Source organism: Limanda limanda, chromosome 9 (genome assembly GCF_963576545.1).
Source record: "Limanda limanda chromosome 9, fLimLim1.1, whole genome shotgun sequence".
Taxonomy (NCBI): domain Eukaryota; kingdom Metazoa; phylum Chordata; class Actinopteri; order Pleuronectiformes; family Pleuronectidae; genus Limanda; species Limanda limanda.
In genome coordinates, this window is record NC_083644.1 from 23,031,886 (window position 1) to 23,053,414 (window position 21,529).

The following is a 21,529-nucleotide window of genomic DNA, read 5'->3' on the forward strand; positions in this document are numbered from 1 at the left end:
CAATGCACTGTTTTCAGCGAGGTGACCAGTGGTGACCAAAGCAATAATGATACTACTAATCTCACCTCATCACCGCAGGCATTTTAGAAGAGTAAGCACAATGTATTCAAAGAGCACATATGACTGTAATGTAGAAACTTTTCTAAATGTGAGCAGAAGTTGGAGAAGCAGCCTAACTTTACCACCTACTCCACACGTACTGTATTTGTCCATAGAGAATGTAGAGACATGAAACTGCATGGAAATGTTATTTGCATGAACCAAACCTGGATTCTTCTACTTATTACTGACTTTAGGTCACAGGTTAGGCCTTGATTTAAAGTGATATTGCACCACTGTGCCTGTGGAGATGAGCTTTTTGAATAAACCTGAGCATTTTTAAGCTGATTAGCTTGATTATTTGCTCACCATTCAGACAGGGGACATGGACTACTAAATATACAAGTTACTACGATGATGAAAAATGGAATACAAACTTCAAGTTGACTTCAAAACCTTATTATATTTGTGCCAAAAACTGAAATTTGACTGAGCATTTACAGGAATTGTGTCAGGATGAGATGATGATCAAGTTGCGAGATGAAAATTTGATTGTAAAAAGGAATTTGCATGAACTATTGCAACAATCTTTTTAAATGATGTTAAACTATGTTTCAATGAATAGAGATATAAAATGTTTTTTCTCCCCAATCACTTACAAATGATATGAACTTTGTTTCCAGCTCTGTTGTTGTTAGGTATGATTGATCTGCTCATTGATCAGTGTATTGAACTGACTCCTGCTGACGACTGATGGCATATTTAGATTTAGACAGCCACACAATAGTTTACCTCTACATCGAAGTCCTTAACAGTCATAATGTGTTCATGTATTGTTTTTATATAACATGCAACTGATCTTTAAAATGTACAATTTCTGTTTAATCCACTTGACAAGGTCTGACCCACAGATTCAAGTAACCAGTGTCTACAGTTATCTCAGTAGCATGGTCTGGCATGTGTTTAATGATATATCCAGTTATACTTGAAGAGTTTAAGAGCTCAGATATAATTATGAATGTCCAGAATACTTTTTTTTATTGATACTGTATATATTAAATCCCAAACTTTGCTGTATTCTGCTTCCTTTCTCGTCGTTTTTCTAAATCAAGATGGATGCTTCTTATTTTGGGTGAAATGGCTCCAGTCTTTCTGTGGAGTTTCTCCTGCCAGCCCCCTAGTTACAACATTTGGCTAATGATAATGATAATGAGCTCCTGTGAGAATACAGCAGGAGATCTTCTGCAGGATGTACCATGAGCGAGTGGGTGTGTTCATGACATTTCTAACACGCGATATATGCAAAACAAAAAAATAAAAACAATAACAAATATATCAGGAGGACAAGAGCTACCGTACATGTAGAAGATGTTTTTTTCTCTCCACATTCGTCACACAGTATTTGCACATTGTCTAAACTGTTGGGTTTCTTGTAAGGGTTCTTTATAAAGTCTACACTTTACTATGATGCTTTACAATTATATTATATGGAAATTAACTGAACTTCCTAATGAGGCCCCATGCCAGTACATTACTGCAAAAAAAACAAAAAAAAACATAATCTTGTCTATGTCTGTCATGTGTTTTTTTCTTGTGTTTATGCCGATGTTTTGCCCATCGCCCCCAAAGTCCCTTGAAACGCTCCTGAGACAGAGCGCACATCTGCCTTGTATGTACATCCTACTGCTAATAAAGTTTGTTGTAAAGTTTTTCAGCTAAAGAATCAGGAAACGTCTGAATGTCGCCTCCTCCTCCCCCTCCCTCCTCTTCCTCCTCCTCGATGGTTGAAGGGAAGGACCAGAGATCACAGGATGTCTGGTCCCAGCAGGATTCTTAGATCCATCTAGCGCAGACCCAGACCTGGTGTTAGTGAGTCTCCGCTGCGGGACTGGGACAGACTGGGACAGACTGGGACAGACAGACTGGGGGACATGGACCTCAGCAGCTGCCAGGACTGGATGTCCTCTTTACCAGAGCAGCTGTGGGACGTCCCGCTCACAGACCTGGCCATACCTGGTACATGTGACTCTCTCATAAGGACTCCTACACACATCTAAATACGTCTCTTTCCTACAGTGTCATATTCATTACTTCCTGTTTCTCTGCACCTGCATGTCTGCCTTCTGGACTGTTTGTGTTCCTAAATGTTTACTAAATACGAGCTTGTGTTTGTTACACTTCTATTCTTGTATTGTGTAATGATTATTTTATGATAATCTGTATTCATTTAGGTGATTTAATGCAGTTGAGCTTTAGACGTCCTGTACTCTAGAGACATAAGGTGCATTACATACAGTACATTCACATTATGTCTTATGTCACACGAGTCGTTCAGGGCAGGGCCTGTTGTAAACCTGTCTGTCGGGAATGGGCTGTTCCACTGTGTGTGCAGCTACCCCCCCCTAATTATTCCTAGTCTTTGGTGCAGAGTGACATTATAAAACTTTGTGTTCATCCGACCTGGTTTATCTGCCACGAAGACGTCTTTTTCTCCATAAAATTAAACTTAATTGTGCTGTTAAATATTTCAAACACTTAATGTCAGCTATGTCAAAACTCTGTTAAGCAATTGGAACGACCCCCTCCCCTCCCCCCTCACCTGGACACTGGGTGTCCGTGTGCTTCATTCCCCTGAGCTGTAGCTGGAAGTGACGTCAGTTGACACAAGCTTCATACTCAAGATCACAGCTTTTCAAAATAAAACAAACAATATATAAAATTGGACTAATCCGTAAGTTTGCTCTATATAAAGTATTGAAGCAGAGTGAAGTTTGAAAACTTTGTATTCATCCTACCTGGTTTATCTGCAATGGAGATTTTATAGTCAACGTTTTTCATAAAATGAAATTGAATTAGTTTTATTAGTATACGTGCTAGTGAATTATGTATACATTTAAATTATTGACTCAACCGGTGTTATTTTACATACATTACATGTTGGCTATATATGTTGATGTTGTGTCTCAGTCGCGCGTATAAACATCTTAAAAATAAATTTCAAAATCTGAATTTAAAAATAATCTTTGTTGATGTGTTGATTCACATGTGTCATGCAGGGAGCCACGATGCCATGAGTTACTGCCTGGACATTAACTCCCCCCTGGTCAGGTCTGAGTCGGACTTCTTAAGGGTCCTGGATGGACTTTTCTGCTGTTTAACCAGACCTACCATTTTCAAATGGTCGACCACACAGGTATGTACGGTGTTCGGAGTCTCAAAGTACAGCTGTTCCCAAATCCTAATGCTGCCATGACAGAGTTAAACAAGTTAAACAGATCAGTGTAATCTTTATATGTTTCTCTTGTTATAACATGATATTTTCATGATTTCAAGAAATACGTATTTATCTGGACATAGGAATTATGACATTTTAAGGTGAAATGTTTATGTATAATATGGGACTAAGATTTTATTGCTGCATTATCTTTTGGTTCTTGTTGCTACTTAGAAAAGTCTAAATGTTTGCAGGGATCATAGGGCTGCTCTGAAACTGGAACCCTATCAGCTCAACAGGCCTATCTATAGATACATAGAGTTTGGTGACCTCATGTAATCCCCAGTATGGCTCAAATCAACAAGTCTAATCTGGCTGAACAGAAAACACATATGATAGCATGTGTGTATGTGTGTGTGTGTGTGGGGGGGGTCCTCAGTTCAACCAGGGGACTCGCTCCTCATTTCTTTCAAAGATGATACAGTCGTTAGTTAGCCAGAAAACTCAAAACAAAATAACAGGATTAACTATTAGAGTATCACTAGAGCTTCACAGCGGCATTGACAGATTTCTGTGGCCACGTGGGAGAAAACATTTATTTTGTTGTGTTTCTGTCAAGCAAAGTCCAATGTTTAATCTTCATTTTGCTCAGCATGGTGGTTCCTGGCTTGAATCCTGTTTTGGTAGGGTCTCCCTGTGTGAAGTTTGCATGTTACCTCCATGTTTGCGTGGGTTATCTTAGGAAACTCCAAATTCCTTTAACAGTACAGAGACGTGCAGATTGGAGTTGCTCTACGATCACAACCTAGTCTCTACAAACTCTGAGACTAGAGTCCAGGGACCTGCAGAGTGGGATGATCATTTTCTGTCAGTTTATTACTGAAAGTTATCACATTCAAATGACACATAGTCATTTGATCCAAATTTCATTTCCTTCCATGCCGGTGTAATCATTTTAGATTTTAGCAGCTTTAAGTGATCATGATTGGTTTGATTTCACCCTAATCCATTCTGATTTGTGAATGTGTGTTAAATGACTTCCCTAAGGGGAACTCACATGTACTAGGAGCAACATCTGTCTGTGGTATTTAATACAATTGATGTCAATTACTTTAAATCCATCCACATCTTATTCTCTGCAGTGCTCAGTGAACTGAGTTACTCTTCTTTTCAGGATAAAAGCATCGAGGAGCAGCTGTCGATGGGGATTCGTTTCTTTGATCTCCGCGTTGCACACAAACAGAACGACTCATCCTGTGACCTGTATTTCACTCACGTCATTTACACTCATCTAACAGTTTTGGTAAGTTTAGTAAAGAAAATAATAGAAATGATTTACTTTACGGATTTTATTGAATATTTACAGTACACGTCCTTTCTTTACAGGAAACACTGCTGTCTGTTGCCATTTGGCTGAAGTCTCATCCTAAAGAGATTGTTATCCTCGATTGCAGCCATTTTGAGGGAATGGACGACAGATGTCATGAATTGTTCATTTTTTCCCTGAAGAAGCTGTTTGCCTCAAAACTCTGTCCCCGGACGGTTCGTTTTCTTTCTACTTGCACAGTTGTTGTATGGTTTTAAAACTACACTGGGCCCTAACACATCAGACTTGCACCCGCACAGGAATCTGTCCTTACCCTGCGGAGCCTGTGGGCATCTGGTTACCAGGTCATCCTGACCTATGACTGCCAGAGTGCGTTGAGACATCAGGAGCTCTGGCCTGACATCCCCTACCACTGGGCCAACCAGCGCACGGCACAGGGACTGATCAGTTACCTGGACAGGAACAAAGATAGGGGGCGTCCAGGTGAGTTTGACTTAAGCTGTTTTCAGACATGAACTCCGGAGGATGTCCGCACTCTTCAGAGTTTATCTTTCACATATGAACAACGCAGCAGGAGATTCTGTGCTCATTTACATTCACAACAACATAAATCAGAGTGTTGAAGCGAGTGGTGGTGCAGCAGGCAGAGGCCGGACGTAACATATTAATGCTGCCGCTGAGATCACGTGTTTTTGTTTACAGCACATCAACACTGCGTTGGCCCTTATCACCAAGAGCTCTTTTGACATCTTCCTCTGCGTTTTCTGTGCGATGCTCAGGTTTTTCATCCTGAGATATTAGTAACTTTTTTTTGGGAGTCTTGGGTGTTAGAAATGTCATCAATACACACATACAGTAAAATCCTGCAGAGGATCTCCTGCTGTGTTCTCACATGGGCTCTTTTGGACATTCTGAAGCGTATTCTCTAGGGGGTTGGCAGGAGAAGTCACTAAGACATATGCATTCATACAGACCTGCCAGATAATTTCTGGAGAGTTTTCGGAGTTCTGTACATGTCTGAATTCAGCTTTAGTTTCACAGTGTACAGTGTGAGACATTTTTAGCCTTTTCAGTGGTTAGTCTGGATGTGCTTTTTAAAAAATATACTTTTTCCTCAGATGGCTTCTTTGTCTCTGGCCTGAACCTGACGGCGGATAGGGGTTACATCCTCACACATCCAAAGGAATCGCTGCGGACGCTGACTTACAGTAACTGGGAGTGTTTGAAGGAATGGCTGGAGGAGCAGATCCCTGGCTCGCAGTCCAAGAGCCTGAACATCATCGCAGGAGACTTTGTGGGGACACTTCCCCTCTGCTCTCTGGTTATTGCACTCAACCAAAAACTTGTATGGAAGGATTCCAGTTCGATAAAGAAAACAATATAAGATGTGATTTGATTCCCCTATAGCTCACAACCCTATTGTTCCTTCTCTGGATCTCTCTCAATGTATATGCAGTTTTGTCAGAATTTACACTTTGAACTGGAAGGAATATATATTTTATGCAGTTTCTACATTTTTAAATTATTTGAAGGTGTTTTTTAAAATCCCAACTCATTCTGTAACGTGCAATTCATATGTTTGTGTTAACAAGAATGCACATCATTCTTTAACAAAATTAATTATTTTCATTTATTTTAATACGCTGTACAATACATTATTTGAATGTCTCTTTGACCCACATGGAACACTTCAGTACTTCTGTCCCGTACTCTGCTATCTGCCCGGGAACAGCTTCTTGTAGCGTCCGTAAGCTGCGGTGCTGATGAGAACCTTGACGACAGCCGAGCCGTCGTCTGCGTTCACCTGCACGTCCTGAACCACTGCCTCTCTGTAAAGCCAGCTGTGGATGAAGATGCACATTCACTTACGGATGATTTGTTATTTTTAAACATTAAAAAGTAAGAGAAGCAGCTCACACCTTAATTGAGAAGTGCTGAGGTTGACTTTCAGATCTAAGATGCGTTTCCCAGTGGAGTTTACGATCTCTTCTTCCACAACCTCCTTCAGCTCGTCTAGGCCTCGCTCTTGCAGGGCAGATACGGGCAGTGCCTCGGGCTCTGCACACTGATAGCTGAGAATGATAAGATTATAAAAAAGATGAGTTCTTCCTTTTGACAAATGTAACCCATCATATCACTTACATCCTTGATCTTATTGTGAAAGTCTTCAAAATAGAAAAACGCTTAGGTGCAATAAGAGTTTTTGCTATTACTTGTTTACGAGGTCAGTTTTATTGTGGACTTCAATCATGGAGCTCATCAGCCTGTCGGGGACCTTGAGGTTCTTGAGGACATTCAGGACGTTCACCTTCTGATTCACCGCCTCCGGATGACTTATGTCTCTGACGTGAATCAACAGATCCTGGAAGTGTGAGCGAAACGAGCATAGAGTTCACACATTCGACTATGAGAGGTTATTTTTTACTTTAAAACCTCTGTGATCAAAAGCATCTCATCCCACAGCGATGTGAGCCTCAGGTACATACAGAGTGTTTGATATCGTCCAGGGTGGCAGAGAAGGAGTCGATGAGCTGGTGGGGCAGCTGGGACAGGAAGCCGATGGTGTCGACGTACAGAACCGTCATGCGGCTGGGAAGCTGGCCGGCGTGGACGGTGACATCCAGGGTGGCGAAGAGCTGGTTCCTGGGCTGGAGAGTGCTGTCCCCAGTCAGAGCTTTGATCAGAGTGGTTTTCCCTGAGCAGATAACAGGAGATAAATATCTACAGCACTGGTACATTGTTCAGCTTGACCTGGTGTGTGTGAGTGTGTGTGTGTTTCCAGGCTCACCACAGTTTGTGTATCCCAACACAGAGACAATGGGGAACTCGTTGCGTTTGCGCTGAGAACGCAGCAGGTGCCTCTTCCTGCGCAGTTTTTCCAGCGCCGAGCGAATCTTTAACTCGCGCTCCTTCAGCAGCCGCTGCTGGACCTCAAACAGTGTCTCACCTGTAAGAACCAGATACCAAGCAGAGTGTTGTTCTACCCTGGCAGCCCAGCTAATGTTCATGCAGGCAGACACTCAGGTGCGGCGATGGCACAGTACCTGAACCACCGATGTATCTTGATCCTCCACCTTGCTGATCCATGTTTCCCATTTCATGCTTCAAACGAGATCTGCCAGCGATAGAAAGAGTGTTCGAACAGTAAAGACGAGAGCTGAGGACACAACAGCAGGTGTAGAGGGGTCTACATCTGCTGCTACAACCACACCCTTCCACACACAGATATACTGGAACGTATAAAGGGACACATCTAGTTTTTCTATTTACCTTCATCCATCTACTGAACATCCATCCCCACCCCCTCCCTTCAATATGCTGAAAATGGATTGTGTTGACTGTTTTCAATTTTTGTATTATTCATTATTTGTCTAAATTAAGTTTCTAAAGCGATATAAAGTCATTTGTTTTAATGCTTACATAGCAGCTGCACTATAGTTTTTCCTATTTCTTTATTATTCTACAAATCACACATCTTTACATGATTCAGGAAATGCATTTTTTATATAGGTTTCGGTCACAAAGTTGTAAACAACCTCAACTGATTTCATCCATCAAAAAGTTCCGCTTATTTTTGACTATTGTGGAAATTTAGTTTATGGTTTGGTTCTTATTTGGTTATTTAGTATTTCACTTAGTGTGAGTTGTCTTATTTTTGGTCTCAATAACCCAGCATGACAGTACATAGAGTAAAGTCAGAGGAAGATTAACCAAATCCACCAGATAATACTGTTATAACACTGAGTCCCTGTTTCTCTATTGCAGTGTGTGGTGGGTTAGAAAGCCAGACAGATAACAACTGGAGGAAGGAACATGATGTGAGAGGACACTCTCTGAATCTCTGAACAAACAGAGAAGACACAACAATGGTTTTGTGAGATGAGATTGGAATATATTTGTCCAATAGAGAAGCTCTGCATGAATAATAATGGTTGGTGGCCACAATCATCATCATCTTCCTCAAATTTAGTGATGGCAATACAACTGTTAACTTGTTAACTTTTTGTGAGGTTCATCAGCCTGGTCTCCCGATGCCTACGTTATAGAGAATAAATACTTTGCTGAAGACAACATCCGTCTACAGATACTTTCCCTCAGGGACATTCCCGCTCTCGTTTTGCTTTTTTCAAACCCTCGTTATTTTTTTTTTATATTCTGCATTTTGGGATTTTAAAATGAATGTTCATGGGAGAGTGGTGACATCACACACGGAGCTAATGACTCTGTGACTTCGATCTTGGCAGTCTGGCATCATCACATTGTGGATTTTCACACTGATTCCTCAATTCAGCATTCACACCACATTTTCTACAAGAAATGCATTGTCTAGTATTGAAACAAGTTTTGTATAACTGAGAAAAACATTACCGTAACAAGGGAATCTCGGCCAGAGAGATCTGTAACTTGGCCTCTTTGGTTCTGGCGTTGCAGCGGAAGATGTGAAGGACCACTGAGTATCTGTCGAAGACTTTAACTCCCCATGCTTCCTCAAACTCCCTCTGTGTGGAGGAGAAAACCAGCATGAGTACACAAAACCTTTGTGTCAGCAGCCAGGATGGTTTCCAAACACGCTCACCTCAGACGAAGGAGACAGACGCTCAACGTTCACAAACACAGCGGTGATTCCTGCTGTTTGTCTGATTTTCTCTGAAGGGGGTGAAAGCACAGAAGAGTTCGATGAAGTCACAGAAGTGGGACCAGTGCATAGATCCACAGCTGGACACTGAGAGTGGATGATACCTGTGAGGGTCTGGAAGTTGCCTTTGCCAAAGATCCTCTTCTTCTCCGGAGTCTTGGTGGAGAGGATGATCTTGTCCACCACTCTCCAGCTGTCTAAAGTGTTGACGAGCCCCACGGCCTCGGCCATCATTAGCTCGGCTGCAGAGAGAGTCCGATCACAGAGATGAATAGTCAACTTAAATATATAGACTAAATACATTCTATATTCTAATAATATTACAACGTTATATCCCTGTTCATCCACTTCACCATTGCCAGAGCCTGAGCATGCAAATGGGCTAACGTGGATCACAACCACAGTGACATCTGGAGCATGTGGAGGTGACACTGTTCTGCAGGTTGGCAAGACTCTAGTGCATGCTGAGATGACTGGGTTGTACTAGAAGTAGTTTCTGTATATATTTTAATACTCTGTAAATGGTACAAAATGCTTTGTAGTGTTGTAAAAATGTAAAAAGTTGAGTATTTACAGCTCCTTAGAGGTTCAGAACCTCACATTGCAGTGAAAATGTGGCTTCACCAACTCTCACACATCTATACACACTTGTTACCTGTGGTCAGATGCTGCTTCCTGCTGCCCCACTTCACATCAGGCTGAACGATGAAGACCCTGTGGTGTCCCCCTGTGGTGCCTTCAGGGCCCTGCTGCTGGAACAGCTCCTCCACCTCACTGTCCTCGATGAAATCTCCATCCTCCTCCTCCTCCGTGAAGCCTGTGTGCTGTCCATCCTCTATCTTCAACCTGCGGGCACAGAGTGAGACAGCTCTGGCCTGCACAGTGGCTGCAGCACTCGGCCACCGTAGTTTGCAGGTGTTTCCGGTGTGTGCACGTTGGTGGGTGTGGAGCAGAGACCAGGCTGCTGCTGCTCTGTGACAGCGCAGTGTGCAGGGTCCGAACCCGGAACACATCCTGCTCAGTGCTGCCATCAGCTGTTCAATCTCACTCTCACCTCTGAGCTAAATACACTGATCATGGCAGGTCACCCTTCTGTTGACTTTTCCTTCTTCTTCTCCGGTTTGCATGCTGCAGGCTGCCAGCAGCGTGGAGAGATCACACTGCCCCCCCCTCCTGTCGCAGGAGGTTTTAGACGCACTTCTCTAAAGCAGTTTTCCACTTCACACCGCACGCACACCTACAGCTACGTGTTAGCTGCATGATGCTAACAGATAGCATGTTATGTTCCAGCCCATGTGAGTCTACGGAGTCATTTAGCCCTGGTTTATGACTTGTAGGCAGCTCTTGCTGTCAAGCTGCGCTTTAAACATACACTTACCAAGCTGCTGGTGCTTGGGTGTATTGACGTGATTGTGTTCATGGTTTTATTTCTAGTTGTGAGTTTGTGTTTGGTTTGCAAATCCCATCGGAGGAAGCATTCCTCACAGTTTGGGAGGGAGAGGTTGCCTGAGAGTCTTAACTGAGGGAGGTAAAGTATAGGCGTACCAATTTTTTACGTAATTTCCTGTGTTTCTATATTAATTTAAAGAAGATATCTAGACTCAAAAGCTTTCAGACACTAAAACCGCAACAACACTGTCCAAATTTACAGTAAACTTTTTAATAAACAAGAAGAACCTCTTTTCTATTCGTTATATTTATGTTATTTTGTATAATGTATAATGATGTAGGATACAACGTATATATATATTGGTTATTTTTTTCTAAGTAATTTTACATGCATTTTTCAACTGTTTTAGCCTATTATTCTGTATCAAGCACATACCTGCAATGTTTGCATATAAACCAGTTTGTAAATAAAGTTGTTAAAAACGTTTTCTTTAATATCTTTATTGAGAAAAAAACTAAATAAATATTGATATATCTATATATATATATAGTTGTGGAGACAAATCAAAACACAAAGTTTAACATTTATTTTAACACAAAAAGCATAAATGTCTATGGTTTTACTCATATAGTGTTTCACAGGTACAGCAAACAGCACATTGTCTGAGCTCCTCCAAGATAACAGGGTAATCTTGTTGAAATCTTAAAAGTTGTATTTCTTTTAACCAAAGTTATTAAAATCATTAATAACATGTATTACATATAAGAAAAAACTAACAGTACAGAATAGACAAAAAAGATTACGTTTAACAACTAGACAACTTTAACAATAAATAAAAGTATTGCATGGATAGCATGTGTGTGAACATTTTTTAATAATTTATTTAACTTAACTGGGTCGACTTTGGGCACTGACTTGAAGGACAAATATTTTAATTATATAAAATAAAATTCTTGAAGGCAATGATTTAAAAAACACGTTTTACCTTTTCGAGTGACACTTTTTTAAATTTTTAGTGACACATTAGCAACTCTAGCATTATTTTTTGATAAACAAACAAACGGCTGTCTCCTTTTTTTTGTCTGGAAATTAGACAACTTCAGTAGCTTTATCCTACATTAAATCAAAATTTTACTATGGTTTTAAACATTAATTTGACTATTATATAGGTTTGGGTGAGGGCTTGTTAAATGAGTTTAACATATACAGGCATGTCTGTCTCACACATTGTTTGAAGCTTTGTCATATCAAACTGTCGTCATCATATGTGGGCTGTGGGTGTGTTTGTGTGTGGGTGTGTTTGTGTGTGAGGGGGAGAGAGAGACTCTAAAAAGAAGTCAAACAGGTCGGACTGATCTCCAAACAATGGCTGCCAACGGGATCTGTGCCTCTGGAAACTTTCTAGACAGGAGGTTTTAAGTCTTTTAATCTGGCCTGGGAAACTTTATGGTTTTAAAACCCCGGTGACGGTGCCACGGGTCGTTTAAACTACAGGAGAGGGTGAGGAAGAGAGAGAGAGAGAGAGAATCCAGGTATGGCTCAGCAAGCCACAACATGACCGACAGTGAATTCCTTCCGCGTGTGAGATGAGGTGAATCAGCGGGGGGAGAGTTTCACAATTTAAGAACAAATGTGATTTTGTTCTGTGAATTAAGAGGCCAACCTATACTTGAGGTGTTTTTTGTTATCTTGCGATGCCGCTGGCTCTGTGTCGCCCAGGACTGCTGCTCAGCCTCATCACTGCCTGCTCCTGTCTGGGTGAGGTGACTGGGTGGTGCCGCACCTCAGGTCATTGAATGGAGACCTGTCTCTGAAACTCATTGCTCCACTCCTCTGTCCTCTGTCCACAGACCCACACTGTGTCCTCGGCATAGTGGGCCGGCCGGTGTCCCTGCCATGCCTCTACCCCAACATATCCACCTCTGTGAATGTGTCCATCGAGTGGAGGAGAGGGGACGAGGTGGTGCTCCGATCGGACTGGGGACAGGACGGACAGTGGGACAGACGGAGCACTGACAGCGCTGCCATCTCTGCTGACGCTGTCCTGACCGGAAACCTGTCCCTGCTGCTGCCATCAGTGGATCCCAGAGAGGACAACACCTACTTTAGTCTGTTCATCATCTCAGAGGGGAATCAAAGTGTAGCCGTGTGCACTGTGTGTCTCTCAACAGCAGGTCAGTGATGGACAGACAGACAGACAGACAGACAGACAGACAGACAGATGCTACAACTTCAAAGGAAAAAAATACAATTTTAACTAAAATCATACCTAAACATATTGTGCATAAGTTAAAGTGTGTTTCGTGGGAGACAGTGCAAGTAATGCAAACACATTTACAGTTGTGATACCAGACAAATATTAAACTTAAGTGATTAAGAAACATACTTCAGACCAAACGTGTGCATGAACAGACAGGAAGATATCTGAGTGGTGTTGACAGAAAGTAACTCAGTGTCTGATGGCTGATTGCAGCCAGCTTCAGTCCCCCAGTGCTGGAGAGGGAGGAGGCAGAGCAGGGAGAGGAGATAGCCTTCTGGTGTCACTCCACTGGGGGTTTCCCTGAACCTGTCGTCTACTGGCTCATCAACGACACAGAGAAGCCCCCCGAAGGGTCGGTGAGGACCCTGACCACAGCACTCCCTGACTCCAACCTCTACAACGTCACCAGCCACCTGAAAGTCAACATTTCCAAGGACTCCAGCGTGTCGTGCATGATAGAGAACCAGTCCATGAACCAGAACTTGACCTCCATCAGCTGTGAGTTTCTAATCAATCGATCGGTCAAATTTGATTTGCATAGTCCATATTCACCAATCACAATTTGCCTCATGGGGCTTGACAAGGTGAGACATCCTCTGTCCTTAACCCTATTGAACATATACATCTCAGAGAGCGTCACACATGAAGGATCTGTCTCATGTGACAGAGCACATAAAAAATAACAATATTTACGACATTAGAGTGAGGTGTTCTTGTGTGGTGAATCACTCAGCAGTGAGGTCACAGACACTGTAGTAAGCATCTCCTTGTTTCCTCTTCTCTGTGGTTCTCGTTGTGATCAGATGGCGTGAAGAGGGCCACGCTGAACAAGCGAGCGTCAGAGGCCATGTGGATCTTCAGCACCGGTCTCTGTGTGGTGGTGGGGATCATGGTGGCAGTGGGAGTGGTCTATCAGATCCACCTGGACAGGATAAGCAAGCGGAAGAAGAAGGAGTTCCGTAAACATCAGCTGAGCAGAGGTAGGGATCATCTGCTGGTGACGTGTTGTTGCTGGATCTTCTCATTTTAAATGTGGTTTCACATGTGGACTAATGGGGAAGCTCTACTGAGGGAAGTAGTTTTCTAATGAGATTACAGCACAGATTAGTTGACAGACTTAAAACGGCTGCTGGGTTGAAACCTACATACTTCATTCACAGAGTAGATGTGTGCAACAATATCTTGGTTGTGTTTTGTGTAAACATCCTTGATACATGACCTGCAGTTCACCAATAGAAACAGGATACAACGACACTATGGTCCTCACTCATCAAAGACCTTTGACTTTGCCATTAGAAGAATTTTGCCTATTTGACACATTTTTATCTAAAGAGAAATTAAGGGTGGCAAGCCTGACTTGACACGGATGACTACTTGTAGTAAAAATGAAGATATATACATTTGTGACGCCTCCACGACTCGATTATGTGAGTAACAGGCAAAGATATATTTACTTTTTTAGAGACAGGGAGCTGAAAGTTTCCCTTTCCTCACAGAGGAACAATACACAGAGAACAATAGAGAGAAAGTTAGAAAAATATAAACACATGATTTTGCTTAACTTCAGAATCTAGCAAACCTTCATTATAAATATAAGTGTTTCCCATCCTTCCCAAAGAGCGGCTATAAGAAGAGAAAGTATTTTGGTTCTTAAATTGAAACTCTCTCCTGGTTGATCAAGAGCACAGTTTCTGTTTTGGAGACTTTTCATGGTCAGGAAATTGGCACTTAATACTTAACTGTATAACTATATTCATTCACAGAGGTGGAACATGAACTCCAGTGTACTTTGCATTTTGTGATTACTAAAAAAACTGAATTAATGTTTGTTGTCTCCAGTTTATGACAGACATCAGAACGGGGAGGAGACAGAGGTCATGAAGCCAGGGTCCATAGAGACTGATGTTTAAAATCCTCCTAAAGTGTCCCAGCTGGAGGGAAACAGAGCACTGAATTGTACACGTTTGTTGTTTGCCTGTGTGTGTATGTGTGTATTTGTTAACTACTTAGGACCTTTTCCAGCATTAACACTTGTCAGGACCAGTAGACCTCATGTCCTTAGCTTTTCGTTAAAGTTAGGGGATGAGATGTGAAAGCCGAAGCAAAGTCTAGTTGCACAAACCTGTGTGTGTGTGTGTGTGTGTGTGTGTGTGTGTGTGTGTGTGTGTGTGTGTGTGTGTGTGTGTGTGTGTGTGTGTGTGTGTGTGTGTGTGTGTGTGTGTGTGTGTGTGTGTGTGTGTGTGTGTGTGTGTGTGTGTGTGTGTGTGTGTGTGTGTGTGTGTGTGTGTGTGTGTGTGTGTGTGTGTGTGGGTTTAAACAGATCATGTAGATATTAGTAGTTACTAAAGTTATTAGTAAAGTTACTCAGCTCATCTCACTTCTTTACTATCTGTAACCCGGTTTCATATTTACTGGACTCGACCTTTAATCTTTTCTCACTGGGAGAAGTTGTTGTTTTTCAAGATTTAATAAAGATTCACAATCTCAAACTTGGTGCTTTTACTTCATGTTTTTTCCTCATGACAGAAAATGACATTTCAGATCTCTTAAGATCACCAAAAATAGTTCATGAGTTGAAACTGATGAAAGAAAAACGACTAAATAATAGGATTAGTATAATTCCAGTGAGATACATTGATATTAAAATAGCTGCAATCTATGAAGAATTTTACTGACAAAATTTCTTCCCTGATATCAAAAATGTCAATGGTACCATTACAAATAATCTGAGGCACATGAAACAAGATTTTAACATTAGATCATTTGTAACCAGGGAATATATAGAACTGCTCACCAAAACTTTCATTAACTTGCTATTGACCGACTTATTTCAGCTGACATTACAAAAAATGTCATCACTGGTCCATCTTTAAGAGGTCGGCAGGATTACTGCGCTGAAATCATTGGCAATCAATCAATCGGTTGTCGTCCCAGCTGCATTTCCTGAGTCACTGGAGGAAGACGACGGGAAGCAGCAGAAGTCTGATGCCCGGTTTGCATTCGGCGTCTTCAGACCTGATTTGCTGTGGTCGCTGCGTTCAGCTGGATCCCTCCTGCACAGACGACACTGTGTAGATGTCACTGCGACGCTGGGCCGTGATCGGGATCTGCTGCCGGATGTCGGCCAAATACTGCAGGTCTGGGGACAGGTGACACGAGTTTAATGGAGACTCACTATGTAAAGAGAAGTGGAAACAATAGTGTGACCTAATACATCTGCTCTGTGTGTACTACTTTTGTGGAGCAGAAGTCTGCAGCGGTGTCAGCAGGCTGTTTTTGTCAGTCTGTTAATAAACAGGATTACGCAAAATCTACCCAACAGATTAGACAAAACTTGTTGGAAAGATGTGTTATGGGTCAGGAAAGAACCAGTTAAATGTTGGTGCCGATCTGGAACAGGGGTCTGATGTAGTAATTTATTTCACTTTTATTTTGCAACATTTCCCTGCTTCCTTGCCTTATCATTAAGATATCATCAATCATCATCATCATCATCATCATCATCATCATCATCATCATCATCATCATCATCATCATCATCATCATCATCATCATCATCATCATCATCATCATCATCATCATCATCATCATCATCATCATCATCGTGCAGCTCGTAAACAAAAGACGTAGCGACTGTGAGTTTGATTGTTTCATCTGCATTTGTAATTCTACTGATCACCACAAGCCCACTACTCTTCCACTCACCTATATCAGCATAAATCACACCTTCCTCTGCTCCGGCCTTAGATATAACTTCTCCCCTGCGATGACAGGTTGAAAAAAAAATTAACACAACGCTGAAACATCTAAAAATATCCACAGTCAGGTAGGATGTAGTTGGTTATTATGGAAGAAGGAGAGACATGACCTTAGAGCTGGAAAGTCAGAGTAAAATACATTGACTACTGTGTTTACGTACCATTTGAGGTTTTTGAGTATTTACACTTGATGCCAGTTTACTTCAGTGCATCTTAAAAGGGAAATGTTGTAGCTTTTACTCCGCTCTAAGTATTTTACTGGTAGTTTACTAAACAAAAGCGGCTTTCAGACATGCATTCTCCAGACATTCTGCGGGAGGGCTGTAAAAATGCCAAGTAAAAATTCTGGATTATGTCCAATGAGCCGCTTTGAGCACACAGCAGGAGATCCTCCAGGGGATTCACAGAGTGCGTGTTGATGAAGTTTCTGTCACAAACGTAAAAGACACTGAGGGAAATGTCAACAGAATGTTTAGTGATCAAAGCTGATACTGGTGTCGATGTACGTGAAACGAAACATTCCATCCTGCCTCCGCCTGGGGCACCACCCCTCACCTGAATGCTCCTCCAGTGGCTTCTACGTGTGCTGCACAACCTTTTCATCCTGATATTTGCATTCCTATTAGTTTTTTTTTCAGTTTTGCGTCAGTCGAGTGTGGGTGGACTTATTTGGCTCATTTAGACATTATCCAGAGTTAGACGAGGGGGCAGGCCGGACAACTCCGGGTAAATTCAGGATAAAATACTCACACATGAATACATTCTCAGAAATAATGGAGCAATATTTAACATTTAAATTACAGTTTTTCTGAATGATGAATACTAATGCTCTCACAGTCACTTCCTCTCTCACACACTTGACCCTGTCCGTCACAGCTGCCTCACTACTACTTATTCTACGCCTCTGTACTTTCCTCTCTTACTTATGACGTCACATCACACGACCACACATCTTCCCCTGTTTCTCACCATGGGTTTACAACAGTGCTGTGACCCCAGGCCACGTACGAAGCGCTCTCATCTCTGGCAGGAGACGCTGTGGCCACGTACAGTTGGTTATCTACGGCCCTGCGTGGAAGACAACCAGGTTACAGTCGTGGTATCATCGACAGATTAGCACCCGGGTAAAGGGATATTGACAGTTCATATGATGCACAGGTGCAATGGAGGACATTTTTGTATTGTCGAAAAGTTCTTTGTTTTTGTAATTTAATTAAAAAAGTCAAAGTTTCATATATTTCAGACATTACTTGAAAGTACAATATTTTCGAAGCCATTTTAGTTTCTATTCCGATGATTATGGCTCACACCTCAGGAAAATAAAAAAATTGTTACCCTTAAGTATTTGAAAATTTCCTCAAATAAATTGAAAAGGGCTTTATATACATTCTGTGAAACGCCAGCCCTCTCAGCAATGACCTTCTGTGGCTCCTCCTTGTGGAGCGTGTCGATGATCGTGCACTGTACTACACTGAGAGAAACACTGTATATATACTGTATGAACAGAAATTAACTCAAACTCAAATGAATTATTTTGCGATAAATTACTAAAATGTGTAGGATATATTTAATTTTCACTTGCCATACACCCCGAAAAATATCAAATTTTTTTTTGATATTGAAATTGTCGGAGATGCACCTTTACTATCATTTTTAAGATTTTGTTGCAGAGTGGAATTTAGATTTATTTTGTTGTCATATTTCATGGTTGTGGGTGTACTTGCTGTTCACATGTTGCTGCCTTAAAAATAAGAGTTAAACTTTTTCTGAAGATACAGGTTTTACAGGAATAGGTTAGTTTCCAAGAGCAAATATCCAGTGGACTTTCACTGAAAGGGTTTTGGGTGGTGACTGGGAGTGTGAGCCTGACCTCCCCCTCTGCAGGAGCTCCCAGTGCGCTGGACCAGTCGTCATGTTGAAGGCTCCGGGGTAGACTAGCAGCTGGCAGCCTGATGACAGTAGGACACACTCACTCAGCAAAATAACACACAACACTGAACTCATGACATACGAGCTGTCACTTCAGCCGCTCACCTTTCCTGCTGTAGAGCTGCGCCAGCTCTGCAAACCTGATGTCGTAGCAAATCCCCACGCCGACTTTACAGAACGCTGCAGGGCGTAACACAGAGAAAAGGCAAACGCATCAAAGTGACACTCATCCAGCTGCAGGGAAAGAAGCCACCGTCAGCAGGCGTCACTCACGCGTTTCAAACATTGACAAACTGTTGCCCGGACTCAGCGTCTCCGACTCCTGGAAGCGAATCTTTCCCGGAACGTCGATGTCGAACAGGTGAATCTTGAGAGAAAACGTTGAGAGATGAAGATGATATTGTGGATGTCCTGCTTTAATCTCACTAAGAGGTCAGAAAGAAGTTTAACTAAATGATCGTGATCAATGCACACACACCTTTCTGTGTTTGAGAATCATCTCTCCATCAGGCCCGAACACTGTGCAGCTGTTATACAACTTCCCTCCATCCTCCTCAGGGATGGAACCTGGTGAACACACACTCACATGGTTCATTACATCACACACTTCCTCCTTCACGATGCCACAATCATGTCACCTGTGTTGATGCTCTGAACTACATCAGAATTATACCTTGTAATTAGTGAGTCCTCCTTAAACTTTTCTACAATATACTGTCACTTTTTATTGTTTGTGTGCTGGACGTTGTGTGCAGTTAGAAAACGTTGTGTTCATCCCACCTGGAGCAGTGAAGTTATTACTGTTTACTTGTGTGGTTCTTGCATAAGTTTGAATGATTTACTCAACTGGTGTTATCTTTTTCATACATTACATATTTCCGAGGTCTGTTAAACAATCAACACAATCTTCAGACCCAAGTTGACAACTTTTCAAAATAAAATCTCTATAATCCAGCTCAATTTAAAGCACGTGTTTTACTTTGAAGACAAATTCCAAATGTTTGTACCATGAGATCAGTACCTCTGCTGTGTGTCAATATGGTGAAATAAAAAAAAACAAATAATCGAAATGATCTGGTTTATCCAAAGGACATAGAAGAAGACATGTAACTTGGTCCCGCCCTCACTGACTGCGACAGAGCGCTGGTCGCCTGTTTCTTCAAAGTTCATCAATATCAAACAATAGCAATTCTCGCAAAGCTTGCGAGATATGCGTTCCACATACAGACTGGCAGACTTTTGTGAAATTGGTAGATGGATCATTTAATTCTTTTTAATCCCAGAAACAAAGCTAGAACACATGCTCACACTGTAATACTGTATAATACTGTAATATGAATACTATGTACAGGAGAAAGGCTTCTTGTTAGAACACATTCAAAGGCATATTTACATTGACTCCTTAATGGACTGCAGTTTGATTGGTCAGTACAGTTACGTATGGCTCCTTACCTCCCACCAGATACACCTTGTTCTCCTTGGCTGCCTCTGACAGAACCTGGGTGGACTCTCCTGGGATCCTCTCAGCGTACGAAGAGAAGAAGCTGGTTCCATACGGAGAATTGAAGCATTCCTGTGTTTAAGACCAACGAGAGAGCGGTCTTAAAGTAAGATGTGACATTAATCTAGGTCCCAGACTGTCATGTGGAGTTTGATATTTGATACCACTTGTCTGAAAAGGTGAACAGGGACAGAGAGGGCCTCTTCCACTGACCAGGAGCCACACACTGGGAAATGCTGGTGGATGTCGGCCAGCAGCTTATAGTCCCATCACACATCGTTACCACCAACCTAAGACCAGATCTGATACTCTGGTTCAACACCCTGGGGTATACTGGTATACTGGAATCTGAGGAAAAACAAGGCTGCGAAGCAATGGTCTGCCCAGAGAAAGTTGGCTGCAGGGTTTTTGTTGCATGGTCCACATCATGTTGCTCTGAGATCTGGGAATCCATGGACCAGTCCTGTGCCAGACCATGAAGGAAACATCACAGGCTGCAGAGCACTGCAGCCAATGGCTCTGGATCAGGAGGGAAGATCCCAACTGGGCCCCAAGATGTAAGGGACACAAACCCAGGTCTGACCAGGCTGTGGTGGGCCTGACTTAGAAGAGGGGGTATCTTGTGATTAAAAAGCACAAGATAACGCACAAGAAAACACCCGATGACGCCGAGGTAAACACCTGAAGATGTGAACCAAACATCTGCTGGTGGTTGGCAGGCTATCATCACCCTGGTGCTGAAGACCTTCAATAAACAAGGGATATTCTCCATCTTGTCCAAAAGATTATATCTAAACCTTGAGAAGTTTGATCTTTATAATTTTTTGGTTTATGCTAAGATACCATTGAGTAATATAATTTCTTACAATGAATGGTGCTCTTAAATACATACATGTGTGGATTCATCATCATATTAACTTTATATTATTATTGCTAACTACCCTCGCATTACTGTTTGAATGTTGCATGGGCCGGATGAACACTTTTAACTGTACAGTCAGCTGTGCAGCCTCCTCCTCCTCCTCCACCTCCACCTGCTCCTCCACCTCCTCCTCCTCCTGCTCACCGGCAGCAGCACCACCTGACTGTCCCGCTCCGCCGCCTCCTTCACCAGCCTCCGGGCTCTGCCCAGGTTGTCCGCCTTCACTCCGCTGACCTGCAGCTGCACCACCGCCAGACGGAACTCTGACAGACACACAACCACCGGGAGAGAGTCAACACACATCAGTCCACCAGCTGTCCTCTCGGTTAGTTTAACTCTTAGCTTCAGATAAAGTAGAACACACATCATAACTCGCAGGAGAGAACTTACTGGACATTGCTCTGGTTAATCCTGACATGTGAGCACAGTAGATGTTTGATTCCACAGTTCACTCCTGTTGACATTCATGAGCAGGAATGACATGTGCTTCCGGGTGGCTCTTTGCTTTTCAAAATAAGATTCTGTAGTAAGTCTTCGCCTTCGGGAGGTGTTG

The 21,529-nt window shown here is 42.3% G+C and overlaps 4 protein-coding genes across 5 annotated transcripts; 2 read left to right on the forward strand and 2 right to left on the reverse strand.

The window, feature by feature from the left end:
• The first annotated feature begins 1,823 nt into the window (after positions 1–1,823).
• Positions 1,824–7,965, forward strand: si:dkey-66a8.7 (PI-PLC X domain-containing protein 1). The gene is made up of 6 exons (XM_061078578.1): positions 1,824–2,055; positions 3,096–3,232; positions 4,428–4,556; positions 4,640–4,795; positions 4,880–5,063; positions 5,699–7,965. Exons 1-6 carry the CDS (start codon positions 1,971–1,973, stop codon positions 5,962–5,964), a joined length of 957 nt encoding a protein of 318 aa, XP_060934561.1. The 5' UTR covers positions 1,824–1,970; the 3' UTR covers positions 5,965–7,965.
• gtpbp6 (GTP binding protein 6 (putative)) lies at positions 6,184–10,470 on the reverse strand. 2 transcript variants are annotated; one of them, XM_061078577.1, is made up of 10 exons: positions 9,872–10,470; positions 9,321–9,458; positions 9,157–9,227; positions 8,949–9,079; positions 7,625–7,695; positions 7,369–7,527; positions 7,067–7,275; positions 6,794–6,942; positions 6,500–6,652; positions 6,184–6,409 (listed from the first exon to the last, which is right to left on the reverse strand). In XM_061078577.1, the coding sequence occupies exons 1-10, from the start codon at positions 10,245–10,247 to the stop codon at positions 6,295–6,297; spliced, it is 1,572 nt and encodes a 523-aa protein (XP_060934560.1). In that variant the 5' UTR covers positions 10,248–10,470; the 3' UTR covers positions 6,184–6,294. The 2 variants fall into 2 exon arrangements, with proteins under 2 accessions (XP_060934560.1, XP_060934559.1); XM_061078576.1 differs by having other exon boundaries at positions 6,184–6,421.
• Positions 10,471–12,259: 1,789 nt separating this feature from the next.
• On the forward strand, positions 12,260–14,972 carry LOC133011073 (T-lymphocyte activation antigen CD80-like). Its single transcript, XM_061078764.1, has 5 exons — positions 12,260–12,364; positions 12,457–12,780; positions 13,080–13,364; positions 13,670–13,846; positions 14,706–14,972. The coding sequence occupies exons 1-5, from the start codon at positions 12,301–12,303 to the stop codon at positions 14,774–14,776; spliced, it is 921 nt and encodes a 306-aa protein (XP_060934747.1). The 5' UTR covers positions 12,260–12,300; the 3' UTR covers positions 14,777–14,972.
• A 378-nt stretch (positions 14,973–15,350) lies between these two features.
• nit2 (nitrilase family, member 2) lies at positions 15,351–21,442 on the reverse strand. The gene is made up of 10 exons (XM_061077737.1): positions 21,367–21,442; positions 21,121–21,239; positions 20,006–20,126; positions 19,032–19,120; positions 18,827–18,920; positions 18,659–18,733; positions 18,495–18,573; positions 17,594–17,692; positions 16,572–16,627; positions 15,351–16,005 (listed from the first exon to the last, which is right to left on the reverse strand). Exons 1-10 carry the CDS (start codon positions 21,392–21,394, stop codon positions 15,905–15,907), a joined length of 861 nt encoding a protein of 286 aa, XP_060933720.1. The 5' UTR covers positions 21,395–21,442; the 3' UTR covers positions 15,351–15,904.
• Between the last annotated feature and the right edge of the window lie 87 nt (positions 21,443–21,529).

Bases quoted from the DNA above. Each gene is read 5' to 3' on its own strand.
- gtpbp6 (XM_061078576.1), bottom strand. From the start codon at position 10,247: ATGGCAGCACTGAGCAGGATGTGTTCCGGGTTCGGACCCTGCACACTG. The intron at 7,276-7,368 runs GTGAGCCTGGAA...TTATCTGCTCAG, and splicing joins GTTGGGATACACAAACTGTG to GGAAAACCACTCTGATCAAA. The intron at 6,422-6,499 runs GTGTGAGCTGCT...CTTCATCCACAG, and splicing joins CTCAGCACTTCTCAATTAAG to CTGGCTTTACAGAGAGGCAG.
- LOC133011073 (XM_061078764.1), top strand. From the start codon at position 12,301: ATGCCGCTGGCTCTGTGTCGCCCAGGACTGCTGCTCAGCCTCATCACT. The intron at 12,781-13,079 runs GTCAGTGATGGA...GGCTGATTGCAG, and splicing joins TGTGTGTCTCTCAACAGCAG to CCAGCTTCAGTCCCCCAGTG. The intron at 13,847-14,705 runs GTAGGGATCATC...TGTTGTCTCCAG, and splicing joins TAAACATCAGCTGAGCAGAG to TTTATGACAGACATCAGAAC.
- si:dkey-66a8.7 (XM_061078578.1), top strand. From the start codon at position 1,971: ATGGACCTCAGCAGCTGCCAGGACTGGATGTCCTCTTTACCAGAGCAG. The intron at 4,796-4,879 runs GTTCGTTTTCTT...GCACCCGCACAG, and splicing joins CAAAACTCTGTCCCCGGACG to GAATCTGTCCTTACCCTGCG. The intron at 5,064-5,698 runs GTGAGTTTGACT...CTTTTTCCTCAG, and splicing joins CAAAGATAGGGGGCGTCCAG to ATGGCTTCTTTGTCTCTGGC.
- nit2 (XM_061077737.1), bottom strand. From the start codon at position 21,394: ATGTCAGGATTAACCAGAGCAATGTCCA. The intron at 21,240-21,366 runs GTAAGTTCTCTC...TGTGTCTGTCAG, and splicing joins ATTAACCAGAGCAATGTCCA to AGTTCCGTCTGGCGGTGGTG. The intron at 17,693-18,494 runs GTCAGGCTCACA...TCTTCCACGCAG, and splicing joins GAGCTCCTGCAGAGGGGGAG to GGCCGTAGATAACCAACTGT.